Here is a 15,535-nt window from a genome sequence, read left to right on the forward strand (position 1 = left end):
TTGTTGACTTGGATTTGAATACACCATTATATATAAGCTAAATTGAAGAGCTTTCTTGCAAGGCCAAATATGCTGCCTTTGCAAGTGAAGGCTTTGTAATATGCTGTTCTTGTCTTGTTTTAATATTGCTCAGATAATCCTTTCCTTTCAGCGGGAGCTGAGTGATAGAACTGTGTGGCGGGCAGACAATATGTTTTGCAAGAGGATCTCTTCTCCCCCTTCTCTCATTTAATGTCCCAGGACTATCTCTAGGAATGTAAGATCAGGTCCCGCAGGGGCTGAGCAATTTAAATTGGAATGTGCACCCACAGCAAAACATGGGCATAATGTTCAGCAATTACTGGAGCACTAATAAAAACATTGTTTAGCTGAGTTCTTACCTTATTGTTACAACTGAAGATTAAATAGAGGTCTCCTAGGCCAAGCCTTGCCCTACTTTACATGATCTCAGCATTTTGTACAGTGGAGCCTTGAAATGAGCAGGGAAATCTAGAGGTATATCCACATTGTCCCCTTGGTGCTGACAGCTGCGTTTGGAAAGTAATCCAGGTGCCAGAGCTACCAGTCTGATTATTAGCGGCCATGACGTATGTGTCATCCATATGAGAACACAGTTAAGAGGAGCTAAACCCTTTATTAATGGAAGGAGGATGCTGGGAAACAGAGACAGAAATAAGAGCTGATAGTCCTTCAGGTGACATCGGTGCTGAACGTGCTTTGCAGTGATGCTAATGCAGTACACGTGTAGTGTTGTAGGTGGCTCATAGTCTCATAGGTTTGTAACAAAGTATTTCTCATTTTGATTATTGTAGCTGCTGTAACAATGTACCTTAAGGATAAAAATACAGTTAGATCTACCAGAATCTTGTTATAGAACAGGAGGAGCAGAGCAGATGATACATTGGTGGGTGGAAGTATTATTTGAAATCTAATCCTAATCTGTGATTGACAGGTATTTCAGTATGTATATTGATGAGGGAAATGCTGCTGGTCACTGATTAGGACCACTCTCTTGACTCCTTTAAAACTATATATAAATCTGCTTAGCTCCTCCTCCTCTATAACTCAATGCTGGTGGATTAAACAGCATTTTCATGGTGACAGGTTCCCTTTAAATGGTTATTTGGCAGCTATTGTTTATTTAAGTACTCATAAAAATGTATTTATTTTTATGGTATTATATGAAAGGGGGCATCTTAAAAGGATTAGCCATGCTTAGGAAAACATGCCCTCTTTCCTCCAGAAACAACATCACTCTCCAAATGATGTATACCAATAAATTACCAGATCATAGCCGATACAAAAATTCACTTTATTTAAACATGAAAATCCTTAAAACATAACACTGGAAAATACTCCAGCACAAGATCATATAACTTGCATTATGGGTATAAATTGTAATCGCATATATCCATAGTGTAAACAATTTCTCCTAAAGAGCCAAATGTAAAAATGTTCAATGTCTCAGCAGAGAGGGGGGTATATCTCACAAAGAAATGGAAGAGACACCTGTAACTCACATCCTAAGGTGTATTACCAAGTCCTGTCTCTATGTCTATTCCAACCCCGCTCACACAGTGAGTAAATATCTTCACAATTATAGAATATACTCTGTATTGCACCTTACCCATATTGTAAGTGCAAGAAACCCTAACGCACGTTTCGTGTCTTCCTAAGGCTAGGTTCACACTGCGTTTTCAGCATCCGTTTAACGGATCCGTTTTTTTTAACGTCCAGAAAAATAGGGTCAGCAACGTTTTTTGTCCGTTTTGGTCCGCCAAAAAAAACGGATCCGTTTTTTTTTATAATGGAAGTCAATGGAAAAACGGATGCACACAAATGAATCCGTTTTTTGCAATCCGTTTTTCATGCGTTTTTTGCAAAAACGGATGCGTTAAACGGATGCTGAAAACGCAGTGTGAACCTAGCCTAAGGGAGCGCCTGAGGAAGAGCTGGATTATAGGAAGGGCAATATGGGATCAATAATCTGTGGTTTTCTGTGGTTTTTGTATGTTATGGTCCTCCACCAAGTCCCACCTACCCAACTGATATATAGAATGGTCATAGGTGTAATCTTTATCAATCAAAGTTAATATAATCTTGGTCAATCACTATAAACCAGTTCTTGTTGTGGACAGTTTAGACTACTGTTTTACGTCTGTACTATTTTGGCGATGTACGACGGTATTATATGGTATCTTTGATTCTGTAATAAGCACATTTTTCTAAACACTTTTCCTATTATCTGTCTATAGATAAAAGGTCCCAGTGTTTGTCTTGGCTCTAAAACCTTTATCTCACTTTTACAAAGAGTACGATTTTACAAATCTGCTCAAGCAATTCTATAAGGAAAATAGAAAATAATGTATTTTATACTTTTTGATACAGACAGTTTAAGACCTGCATAAATCAAGTGATTATAATAGATTTGGGCTACTTTAACATCTTATATTCTTTTCTTTTGGGAAAAGCAGGTAGAAACAACATTTATAATGTTAACATAATAATGTTAACAATAACATAAAAAAATAAAATAAAATAAAAAATACCTATTCTAGCCAGAAATGGACAACATGAGGAAACTTATTTATACACTTGTTCCACTTGCTCAGAGACTCTTCTCTGGCCAGAAAATAACCTAACAATGCTTTGTTTTCACTGGAGACGCAAGAGAGTGAACACAATCCTGCAAAAAAAAATGGTAGCGGAATATCGTAAGAGCCACACAAGCCAGACATCGCTGGCTGCCTTTCTTCCAAGCAAAATGAATGCAGTAAATTATTCAGTATAACACGTTGATGTCAACAGCTGTTGCCATTCACAATGAGACCTTTTACCGTTTTCACAAATCTAATTACAACAGAGCCATGAGGGATAGAAGCATGAGACAGCAGCGAGGCGATCTCATGTCTGCGCAGCTCATCACATACACTGGCCTGAAGAATCCAAATGCTTTTTAATAACTAACCAGGAATTATAGTGCAGATAAAATACAGGCAAATATATTCTGCACTGTGGATCATAAAATGGGGTTAAAGTTAAAAAATATTTATTATTATTATATTATAATATTAAAATATTATTGATATTTTATTCCTGATCACTTGTAGATAAGGGACATGCCTGACGCAAAAACTAACACCAACCTCCTGTTCATTCCCTTCATATCCAGAGGTGCTTTATCACATTATCTAATAGACAGTAAATATACACAGATGCATTTGGCATTTTCACTTAGTAGACTATGTATATCCATGTTTATAAGCAGATGTATTACTTTTCATTATTTATACATCAAATGTTTACTTTCTTAGGTATACCAAAATAACGGCCAATGGTTCGTCGTTGGCCTTTAAAACAAAAGCAAATTTTCACAGCATTTCCAGTAAGTGTTGAAATCAATCTATAGGAATATTTGTTATAGATATATCAGTTTTCCCTGTGCTTGCTCACTTCTTGCGCAGTGCGGTAGTCCCTGGCAGGACTTATCCTTGTATGTGACCACTAAGGCTAGCGATTGGCTGCAGCAATCCATTGTTTGTTCCTGGAAAAACTTAACTAAAGGCCAGAAAACCATTTTAAAGTGTCTTTCTGACATAGGTTAAACAGTTGCCATATAAGGGATGAACTTGGCCACAATGCCTATTAACCAAATGTCTATGCACAGGTATCAGAGGGTGTGCCAAAAAATGTTCCCCAAACCATGAAGCCACCTCCACCAGCCTGAATAGTCGATACTTGGCAGAAGGGTTGATCAATTTATGCTGCTGGCACCAAATCTGAATTCCTCTAACCAGGCCATGTTTTCCATTTCCCACTGATCAACATTTTTGTGCTCCTTTGCCCACTGGAGTCTTGCATTTCCAATTCCCTTAGACAACAATGGCAGTTGAACTGGTCATGTGCTTTTATAGCCCAACCATACTAAGGAGCAACATGTTTGGAGCACCAGCATTGTACTTGGCTGCAGTTTACTTGACTTGCAGTCCGTTATCATCAGAACAATTTTTGATTCTTAATTCCCTTTTGATTCACCATTCTTGGTATATTCTGACATTGTTGCGTGAGAATGCTCTATAGGATTGGCAGATTTAAAGGGAACCTGTCACCCGGCTGCTGGGGTGAAGCTCGCCCGAGCACCAGGTGGCACCCCTTATAATTACCCCTTACTCGAAGTCCCGGACCCCATTCCGCGGCCGAGAAATCCCCATCGGAAGCCGTGCACGTGCTCACCAGAGATGAGTCCGACGCCCAATGAGAACGACTGCTCCAGTCATTCTCAATAGGCGTCGGACTCATCCCTGTGTGCATGCGCTCACCAGAGATTTCTCGGCCACGGGACGGGGTCTGGGACCGGGACTTCGACAGGGGGATAAGTATAAGGGGCGCAACCAGAGGATCGGACAGGCTTCACCCCGGCGGCCAGAGTGACAAGTCCCCTTTAAAGCACTGGCTCCAGCTAGACTAACACCTATTATAACCATGCCTTGTTAAGAATTGCATTCATACTGAAATTAATCTACAGAAAACACATTTTACTGTGATACCAATTTGACAGTGCTGTACATATGGCCAAACTGAAGTCAGTAGCTTAGAAAAAAAGTAGAGATGAGCACGGCTCAAGCATTCTTGAGTGGATCGCTTGGCGTTTGAGTACTGCTGTCTGACGAAGTTAGCTGCACCCCTTTGGAGTCCTGGACAACATGCATACAGCCATAGGCGATTAGTTGTGTCCAACTTGTCCAGGACTCCCTAGGCCTGCATCCAACTTCCCAAGCCATGAGCATGCTTGAGTTGTGCTCATCTTTAGAAACCAACGGTGGTACCAAATTGATCCAAAATCCAAGTATTACGCTAAAAAGACCTCTTCATACGAAACCATCTTGAAACAGTGGAAAAGAAAAATATTGAAGAGTTTTCTAAAGGAGAAGTCTGGCAAATTTTTTTATTAAAGTATTGTATTGTCCCCCAAAAGATATACAAATTACCAATATACACTTATTACGGTAAATTTTTTTCCCTACACTTACTACTGCATCAAGGCTTCACTTCCTGGATAAAAGGGTGATGTCACGACCCGACTCTCAGAGCTGTGTGTGCTGTGGCTGCTGGAGAGGATGATGGCAGAGGGATGCTCAGTGTCCCTCCAGTGCCCTGTGTCACTCAGTGTCCCCCTGCCATCAACCTCTCCAGCAGCCACAGCCCGCACAGCTCTGGGAGTCGGTTCGTGACATCACCATTTTATCCAGGGAGTGAAGCCTTGATGCAGTAGTAAGTGCAGGGAAAAAAATCACTTTATAAGCATTTCCAATAATAAGTATATATTAGGGATTTGTATAACTTTTAGGGGCAATACAATACTTGAATAAAATTCCCATAATGTCATGCTTGGCTTCTGATTGCCTCTAGTTAGAGATGTTTTATGTTGATTGAAATTACTTTTAACAGGCTTATGTTTTGTTTTGCTTTTTGATAGTAAAGCCTTAAAAACAATTCTTGTAGAAACTTTTCAAGGAAATAAGAGAAACCTGTTTCAGGCTTTTGTTTGCCACATCTAAAAATAGAAATCTCTGGATATACAGTATGTGAAGACAATTCTTCATTAGTGTAGAACCTGCCCTATAAGGGCCAGATATGAGGATATTTCTGAGTCACTGTCAACAGGAGGGTATAATAAAGGACATGCAAAGATACCTAAGACAGGTATATGGCAGTAGATATTGTGAGCTGAATCCATGCATACACACCACTCTTCCTAGTTGTCAATTAAAACTCAGCAGGCTCTGAATGACAAACACATATCTTACAGGTCATTAACCCAACTGAGATGTTTCTCTATTGCTTGTCACAATATTGTCTGCTGCCAAGAAACTGTGCAGAGAAGGAAATTAGCCTAGCCTAAAGTAGGCCACATTATCTGTACACAGCTACAATATGAAATGGAGAATGTAAAAATATAACCTAATAACATATTTTAAGTAAACAGGCATCTGAATGAACAGTCAGATCCAATGGATTTATTCTTAATTTACTATTATTCATGCTATTGCCTGGGTTTGACGTTCTCCACTTGTTGCCATTAGAAAGCATTCATAAAACAGAAATTTTAATAAGTTGTCCAAAGTGCTGGATAAATGCTTCTGCTTTGAAGCTAATTAGAATAAATTTACATCTATCATGTGGACCCCAGTCTAAAATATTTATCAATTATGTATAATAGAGGGATCAGAATGTTTTTAAATAGAATAAAATAAAGTTAGTCTCTTTATAATCTCTTGCTGAAATTGAACTTTCTCTACCACTACTAAAATATTACTATACTACGAAAAGTTTGGTTCTTCTCCATTTTATTTTTATGGCAACGAACTATCATGTTGTATTCCCATATGGGACTTTTACATGGTGTAAATCAGCAGCAATCGGGCTATGGTAGGTGGATCTTACCACCATCTCCTCTTTTATTGTCATAGGAGTTGTTACTGTATCTACCTTTATTGAATAATATAACTTTCTTATGCATCTGGTTAGCTTAAAGGGAACCTGTCAACTTAAATAGTTACATAGTTTGTAAGGCTGAAAAAAAAAACCCCATAGGTTTATCCAGTTCAGCCAATGGCTATGTCCACACTAAAAAAGAGAAAAAAGTCTGATTTCTCTTTTCAAAATGTACCTCCATTATTACCGCCTTTTATTTGACCTCAATGGAATGCATTGAAATCAATGGAATGACGGCCACCGAATGCACACTGTGTAATAAATAACCGGCATTGTTTGTGCGGACGTCAAAATAACGATCATGACAATTATTTGCAGACGTCTTTTGCAAACAACTGGCAGTATTTTTTAGCTGTTCACACACAGTTTTCCCTGTCCTTTTATCATCTTTAATATTAACTTCAATGGACTTTTCAATTAAAGACACATCCAAAGGTCAATCAGTCCCCCTGAATTAGAATAATGTTCCAGTGGCCGTCATTGCACTGACAGCCACTGAAACATCTTAACCACGGATGTTATTTGATACTCAAAACAACATCCATTGTTTTAAGTATCAAACAACGGCCAGAAAAAAACATTGTGTGAACATACCCAATCCCCTTATGGGATCTATCCAGAGGAAGATGAGGGAAAAAAAGAGGTAAAAGCCAATTTTAGGGAGAAATAAATTCTTCCTGACTCCAAATCTGGCAATTCGAATAAATCCCCTGCAATATTTTTACACTACAGAAATGCAACTAAGTCAATTTTAAACTCTTTTAGTGAGTGCACCATGACCTGCTTTTAAAGAATTGTCTTGTGTGCTAGTGTCTAGACATAGAGGATGTCATCTTGTTACTGATAAAGTCCTGGGTAGAAATAGAACACGGGAAAGATCTCTATACTGCAAAGTTTTTTTTATACGGCAGGTCACCCCTCTTTTTGCTAAGCTAAATAACCCTAATTGAAATATTGTAATATTCTTTCTAGGTACCGTTGTCCTCCCATTCCTTTTATTACTTCAATATTACCTCTTTGGCTTAACTGGTCCCCAAAACACACCATTTTTATTGTTCTGCACTTAGGAGTCAAGTGGGTGGTCCTAATCAGTGATGGAAAGCCATCTCTGTATGCACAGGGATACATGAATATGTATTAACTAATGACAGAGACCACTTCCTGGGCTCCTAAACCAGATACTTTACATAGTTGTCAGATTATATTTATATAATACATGAAAATATTATACTTTATGATAATACTACACTAAACATAGAGTAGGAAAATGGAGTGCGATAATAAAAGAAGGCCTAGAGGTCCTTGGATACTTGACCTTGTAGGGATGAAGGTTCTCTAATCCTCTTCCTATTCCCTAAGTCTTCTCTACATACTTCCAGTTAGCAGATTCTTGCATGCAGCAGATTCTGTGTTGACGGTAGATGTAAATTGGCAGTAATTGTAAAAGAAAGTGAGCCACATTACATATAAATAGGAATTTACAAGTCTATGCAAATCAATAGTCAGCCAGCCTGATATAAATAAGCAAATAGTTAAGCCCTGTGTACACAAGCACTATTTACTTGGTATTAAAATCAGCATGTGCTTAACACAGCATGTGCATACCTGATTCCTAGGCAGAAGCAGCTAAATAAAAAGATATTTTCAAGAAATTTAATGCAATGATAGCGGTCTAAAATTTTGTATGCAGTCAAAACTACAAGGCCAATGGCCCTCTCAAATATCTAAGAGTAACAATCAATTATCAATATGTTGTACTATGTGAGGTTTTCCTGCCTAAGGCCATGTTCACACAGTGTATGAACATTGGCCGTTGTTTTACACGGTCAGATCAAATAACGGCCGATGCCTGAGATGAACGGCTGATGTCTGACGAATGAACAAATCACTTTAATTGAATTGGAACGAGGGCAAATTCAGTGTGCCCGCATTTTGTACGGCCGCAGAGAACCATGGCTGCAGTATATACAATGTATATACACTACAGCCGTGGCTCCATATACTGTAACATGATTAATCAGTGTCACTAAACAATGGCCGATGTTGAAGGCTGCAACAATGGCCATTGTTTAATGTTAAAATACAAAGGGAGATTTATCAAACATGGTGTAAAGTGAAACTGGCTCAGTTGCCCCTAGCAACCAATCAGATTCCACCTTTCATTTTCCAAACAGTCTGTGAGAAATGAAAACTGGAATCTGATTGGTTGCTGGGGGCAACTGAGCCAGTTTCACGATACACCAGTTTAATAAATCTACCCCTCAGTGTGTGAACGAGGCCTAAATGTAACATTACAAAAATCTGATTAATAATGCAGGCAAAGGTGAAAAATAGTAGGGATTCTTTGTTGTCCGCTCAGTTTACCTATTGTCTATTGCTAGTACGGTGTCCATCTAGCTGTAAACTGAAGAGCTGAGCCACTATAAACAAGCGATTAATCTCACCCGAACCCATGCATCATGACCAGATATCATGACTGCAGTTGTATGACCACCAGCTTCCCCGGCCAATTATGCCAAACAACAAAATAGGCACCTTGTAGAATGTTCAAAAAATAACCTGTAAAGTAATATGAAGTTCTACATAAAGTCCATCCTTGTGTTTTTAGCATTGGACGTTTTAGAGGTGAGTATGACATTTAAAGTTAGTTAAAATAATAACACTATTACCACCTTCCCAGATGCTGTTTATAGAGAGTCTGTTGCACTGTTGCAAGACCTGCTGCATCAAAGAATTAAATAACATTGAAGATGGGAAAAAAAAGTTTTTCATGTAGTGGTCCTTTAAGAGCATGACTAAACTGTTAATGCATTTCCCAAGCAGCTTTGAACATGATTTCAGGGATTTAATTGGGAGTGCACAACACCAGCATTTTTTCTTAGAACGCGTTTTAAGCGTGAGGCCTTTTGTGTATTATGCCTTTATATTTATGCCATTCTTTGCCGTGTTTTTTTGGAAGTCGTTTTAAGTAAGGAACACAGATGTTTGCCAAGGAACATTGAAGACTTAGTTTTAGCCCATGAGAACCGAGTACTGAACAAATGAGTGCTCTCAAATGCTTCGGAGAATCACACTGGTGCCGTTTATGTATAATTAGTATATAAGGAAGAACACTGCTAGAATAATGATCATGTCTGTCATATGAGGTTGAAAAAAACAAACAAGAACTGGCTTACTATTGGGTGGATTTCCATTAGGTCTTCCATGAAGTTAAATACTTTAACACACAGATAGATAGAACTGACGAGCGGTAATCTTTTTTTAATTTTTTTTACCAGTTTGTGGCCCTAAAAATGATCAAACTGGGTACAACTTACACCAGAGTTATAGTCAATACAAAAAGAGAAGTCACCGCCCAATCCAAGCCAGCTCTCTACTGACTCCTATATCACTTACCCCTTCTACTGTTACTATTTGTCCCTTATGTCCACAGACAAAACAAACCAAGTTATGATCAGACCTCAGGATGGCCAATTTATTTGACTCACCACTAAACTACAATCTATGCCCTGGCATTGCTTTCCTCACAGGTTTGGGCCTAGCACTCCTTGGGCCCAATTCCTCTTTAAATCCAATATACTTTTCCAGAACTGACTGTTCCCAAAGCTGGATAACAGTTCAGCCTTTACAAACTCAGTGACAGCACACACCAATTTGTCCTCCTGGAGCTAAGTCTGTAGCATTCTTTACTCAATAACCTCACTATTTACTCTTGTGATAATCCATGTTCCAAGCTAGACAACCTTTAAGTGAAAACCTTTCATCACTCTAATGCTGCATTTACCACAACTCATGAGAGCAGTCCCAGGTTGATTCTTCCCATTGTAGTGACCTTGATTTATAGATCTTTTCCCATTTGGGTATAGGGGAAAATAAATCAGTTGTAGTTCAGGTAGCTTGGATGTGATTACAGTTTCCCTCCAAGGTACATCTTAAAATACTAGACAACAACAGGTTCTCCACAGGACACATTTCACATTCACCACCCTTCTGCTTACTGCCAACTCAATGGCCAGCCTCTTTAGATGTCTTCTATCAACCATTGTACAGTCTAAGGCCAATTACTCCTCACAGTCCAATCTCAGACTCCCTTTATACATTGTACTATGAAAAGTAAGAATAGCTGGAAATCAAAGTGGATTTTGAATTACCAAAATGAGATTCAGGAACCACATAAGGTTTACAGTAGAGATGAGCGAACCGGGTTCGGGTTCGACTCGATCCAAACCCGAACGATCGGCATTTGATTAGCGGGGGCTGCTGAACTTTGATAAAGCTGTAAGGTTGTCTGGAAAACATGGATACAGCCAATGACTATATCCATGTTTTCCACATAGCCTTAGGGCTTTATCCAAGTTTAGCAGCCACCGCTAGTCAAATGCCGAAAGTTCGGGTTCGGATCGATTCAAGCATGCTCGAGGGTCGCTCATCTCTAGTTTACAGACCTCTCATGGTATGCCATCCCAATGACTAATTAATGTACAATGTCCCAAAATTGTCATAATAGTTGTGCCCCTTTAATCTGATCAGAACTGATCTCTGTTTCCAACAGTGCAATGTACTTTGAAAGTATCTTAACTGGTACCCCATTTAAACTTCTCCTGCCTGGGAAGAACACAGACTGGTGGATAGATAGTAAATGCTTTCGGCTACAATACCCTTTAAAGTGATTGCTGACTGGCTGCTCACACATTCGCGGCCAAAGAGTAGTGAGCAGTGGCAGCTTCTAAAAAATGGATACTACATTATGATTATAGGGATACAACTAATTTACATACATGGCAATTATGGACACAGTATAGTGAACAATATGTATATGTGTCAGGACAGGGAGGTAGGAATAAAACCAGACAGTGAGCCCTAGGTCTGAACCCACTCACTGTCCCTACCAACTTGCCTCAAACGGCCCTAGGCAGCCACAGACAACCATGAAGACATTCCCTATACTGTATAAGTGAACGAGACAAACAAACACAACAAAGGGGAGTCGACAAGCCAAGTCGGCCAACCAAACGGACAGTGCAGTACAAAATCAAAAACAATCAGATAGTCAAAGGTCAGGCGGGAGGTCAGACAACAGGTCGAGCAAGCAGAGGAATTAGGAACAGGGATCGCAGGAATAGACAGGGGGAGCTAGGATCAGGTTATGAACCTTAATAGCCAGCAGAGAAGGACTGGCTCAGCTTTCTTTTATGAGGATCAAGAGCTCGGTCCAGATCCCCATTGGACCGGCGCTTTGATCTTCAAGGTTCCAGACAGGTAGAGAAATATGTCAATCAAAAGACTTGCTCAGCTGCAGCAATCAAGTCTAGCAGAGCTCAGTGTAACTCCTGCATTGCTGGAAGTTGAGAAGCCAGCTGGTGTGTCACACAAGAGTAAAAACAGGCCTAGTTCACACCAGGCTACTGCACATTCGTGACAATATGTTGGTATCAGGAATTTTATTTGTAGAAGCAGAAGTTAGAATTGGATCCCCTTAGGTGAGTGTACACGCTCCAGTTGCCCTGGCTTTGATATATGTCTGTTGTTCTTTGAAAATCTATTTTATATCAACCAACTGTACATTACACATAAGAAGTCACTTTGATAGAAGCCTTTAAGCTGGAGACCGTTAAGTTGTTAGCCTTAGTTACACAAGGTAGAAGCTTTCTTAAAAGAGAGGAAATTGAGGATGGATGAAAATCACTCTTAGAATACCCTCATCAACACGAGTCATCAAGTTAGTGAGTTGAAATATGAAGACACATTAGGGAAGATCCGAGGCAGTGCAGTTCTGAGCTTTCCTTAAGCCATTTTAATGTTCTCTCTAGTGCTATGTGACAGAACAGACAAAAATATGTTTTTATGGAAATGCTTCATTAATGTCAATGTTTATAATGAGCTGGAAAGCAAAATCCAGGTGTTTGTCTATTCAAGATCTGTACCCAGAAGGCAATCGGGTTGTTTGTAATTTGGAAATTCCAGCCTTTTCTTCAAAGCCTTTTCATTTCTATTGAGTGCACTGGTCTACATCAGCCTATCCTGCAGTTCCAATTTCAAGCTCTGGGAGTTTATAGAGAAACGGAACAGAAAATAATTGTGCATTGGCCATTTAGCTGCCATTCGAATGGAGATAAGCTGTGATCTGCGTTGCTTATTGTGGGTAGTAATCATGGGCTCAGTGTTGTGTAAGCCAGAAAACCAGAGAGGGGCAGAAAAACAAGACCTTGGCACCGAAAGGTCTCCTGCGGGCACAGGTGAAGCTTACTTGGTACTGCTAATGCCAATTTGTAGAGCAGGGTGCCACCTCTATGCCCTGTTCTCTTTGTTTACTGCTGGTTGAAAACCAATCATTGTAATTATTTCTGTCACTGGTGACAGCTGAGACAAAGGACTTGAAAGTTAACCCTTTGTTTCAACGAGAGTCTGACTCGTGTCATGAAAGATGTTGTGCATGACAAGCTCTGTTTGAAATGTAGAAAATAATAGTGTTATGGTCTGTGCTTGTTTGCAGCTGGTTTTCAGTTTGTTTCTTTTCCCTGTAGTAAGTTTTTTTTCTCCTGAGTGTTTTTTTTACTCCTTTAAATTTGTAGTTTGGGAAATCCAAAGTTTATGTAGAAGTAGTTGATAAACTGAGCTAAGGTCACACAAGTAACCTAAAAATATTGCAAGAAAGACAATTGCAGAAAAAGCAAAAAAATAAATAAATCCAACTTGTGAGCTAAGCTGAACCTTGCGGTTATTGGCTGTGGGTAATGTTGGGTCTTATTTCATTCTTTAACTTTTCCTTGTTAATTTTTTGCTTTATTTTCTCACTGTCGTCTTTTTTTCGTATTTTCATTGCTAATTTAATGTTTTCTTTTCTTTTTCTTCAATTTCAGCTGTAGAGGACCACGCATCAAAGACTGTATAGGAATCATAGACAGGTACCTGCTTTATTTTTGTGCTTTATTGTTCAGTATTATTATTATCATTATGTTTATTATAATTATTATGATTTATTGTATGATATACATATACACAGATGTATGGTAAATAGCTAGATGGTGTTGGGCTACAATGCTTGCTTAAACCCAACTCCACTATGTCTTACAAAAGTACACATGTAGAGTTGCCCAAACAATTTCAATAGCTGTCAGCTTAACGTTCATTCTGCCAACAGTTATCTCTCCCATTTACTTCATGTACATGAACATTCATCTTGGCTGAATATGTTCTGAGTGGGGAAAGGGGCTTATTTCTCCCCAAAACACAAGAGTCAGCTAGTTGAAATTTAAAATGCCAGGTCCTTCTGTTTCTCAATGTCATCTGAGAACAATATAGGATACCTACACATCCTGTTTTAGTTGGTTGACATGTCCTACTAAAATCAGCAGGGTTGGCCGACGTTTTCTTCATATGTATGGATGCCTTTCTTTTTTGTACCTTGTGCTTCAGTTCATCCCCTTTTACTTGGATAAACAGGCACAGCTTCGTGAGTAAAAAGACCAAATGTCTAGAACAATAGTGACGGAACCAAAATGCTCCGAGGATCAAGCAATTCATCATTCTAGTGGTCATCAGGTCTCAAGAGTCAGATGCTTAACAATAACACATTAACAATCTTTCTTAAAAATAGGCCATCCAAGGAAATTTCTGAAAACCCAGTTAGGGCAGAAAACTAGCGCATACATGGTCATATCATGGATGATAAATACGTCATCAATATAACAGAAGTGGGTTATAAGTTTTCTGGCGTACAAAGATAGGTACTTGCTTGGCTAGTTTAGTCATACACAGATTTGCATATTGCAGTTCAAACTGTGATAAAATTACTATTTCCATTTGTTCTAGATCAAGATCCTGGCCAATCCAGAAGTATTTATGGGTCATGATCAATTAGTTGGGTTCTGGTTGCAAGTAGATATTCTTAATTGTTCTATGTCTAGCCAACCTAAGTAGCATAATGGCTCATTTTGCATTAAAGAGCTGAAAAGCATGAGCTAGTCGGGATTGCTCTTTCTCATTAAACTGGGTCCGGGAATGTGTACAGGGACCACTGTACTTTGGCACAAGTTACAATACCAATTTATATCAGGAAGACCAATGTAAGTTGAAAACATTTCAGATATAAAGATACAGCAATCACCAAAGTTCAAATTTTGCGGGATGGAGTTACAAACAATCAAGCGGAACCGTAGTATAGCAGCCTTGTTCCCTGCCATGAGTTAGATAGGTGTGAGTAGTATTGAGCAAGCCTGAGTGAGTAGTGCCAAGGTTGTTTTCAGTTTGGATTGACTGTAATTTCAGACCATAACTCGACAGAATACAAATAGTTTCAAAACTGCCTGGTAGAAGGTGCCTGGGTAACCTAAATTTTTCGTTCAAATTTATGTATATTTTGTTAAAACATCCTTTAAGTGACGAAAAATACAAAAATTTGAATGAAAAAAATTGAATCGGTTTCTGCAAGGCATATTAAAACTTGGTATGCTGATCTCTTTCAAAAACCTATTATAAACCTTATTTGTTTTGTCAAATTTTAACATATTTCATTTAAACATCCCTTCAAGAGGCGTAATATACAAAAATTAGAAATTTTTGTAAATTAGTTCAGCTGTCAGTAATTGAAAGTGTATGGCCACCTTTACCTTAGCACCATGAAGTGCTTGCTCGAACATCAAGCTTGATTGATCACCTGATGCTTGATCAAGCACTAGCATTATGGTTGACCAAGCATCAAGCTCAATAGTAATCATAGTTATACAGATTTGTAAATGCCTATTTAAAAAATGTAGGTCTTTCATGCAGGAAGTCATGTATTCTTTTCAGGGGAACTGTCCAAACCACTAACACATCCCATGGAAAATATCTCCTGCTTTAGACAGTACCTGTCACTGACAGAGGTAGCAACAGTAAGAACCATGTTAGACTGGAAAGACTTATTATTCCAGTACTAATTAGCTGATGCATGCTCTGACAGAAGTAGAATATTTTTTTCTAGTCTGACAAAGTGCTCTTTGCTTCCACCTCACCTCTATGAGAGAAACCATCTAGAGAAGGAGAAGTTTTTTGTTGTTGT

General features: G+C 38.8%; 1 protein-coding gene across 2 annotated transcripts in view; it reads left to right on the forward strand.

The window, feature by feature from the left end:
• Window positions 1-15,535, forward strand: part of ERBB4 (erb-b2 receptor tyrosine kinase 4) — a 715,736-nt gene that overhangs the window by 534,629 nt on the left and 165,572 nt on the right. For both annotated transcript variants that reach the window (XM_069983214.1, XM_069983215.1), the window contains exon 16: window positions 13,356-13,400. In XM_069983214.1, the coding sequence (XP_069839315.1) occupies window positions 13,356-13,400 (45 nt within the window). The remainder of the gene's footprint in view (window positions 1-13,355; window positions 13,401-15,535) is intronic.

This window comes from Dendropsophus ebraccatus, chromosome 9, assembly GCF_027789765.1.
Source record: "Dendropsophus ebraccatus isolate aDenEbr1 chromosome 9, aDenEbr1.pat, whole genome shotgun sequence".
In the NCBI taxonomy this organism is placed as follows: Eukaryota; Metazoa; Chordata; class Amphibia; order Anura; family Hylidae; genus Dendropsophus; species Dendropsophus ebraccatus.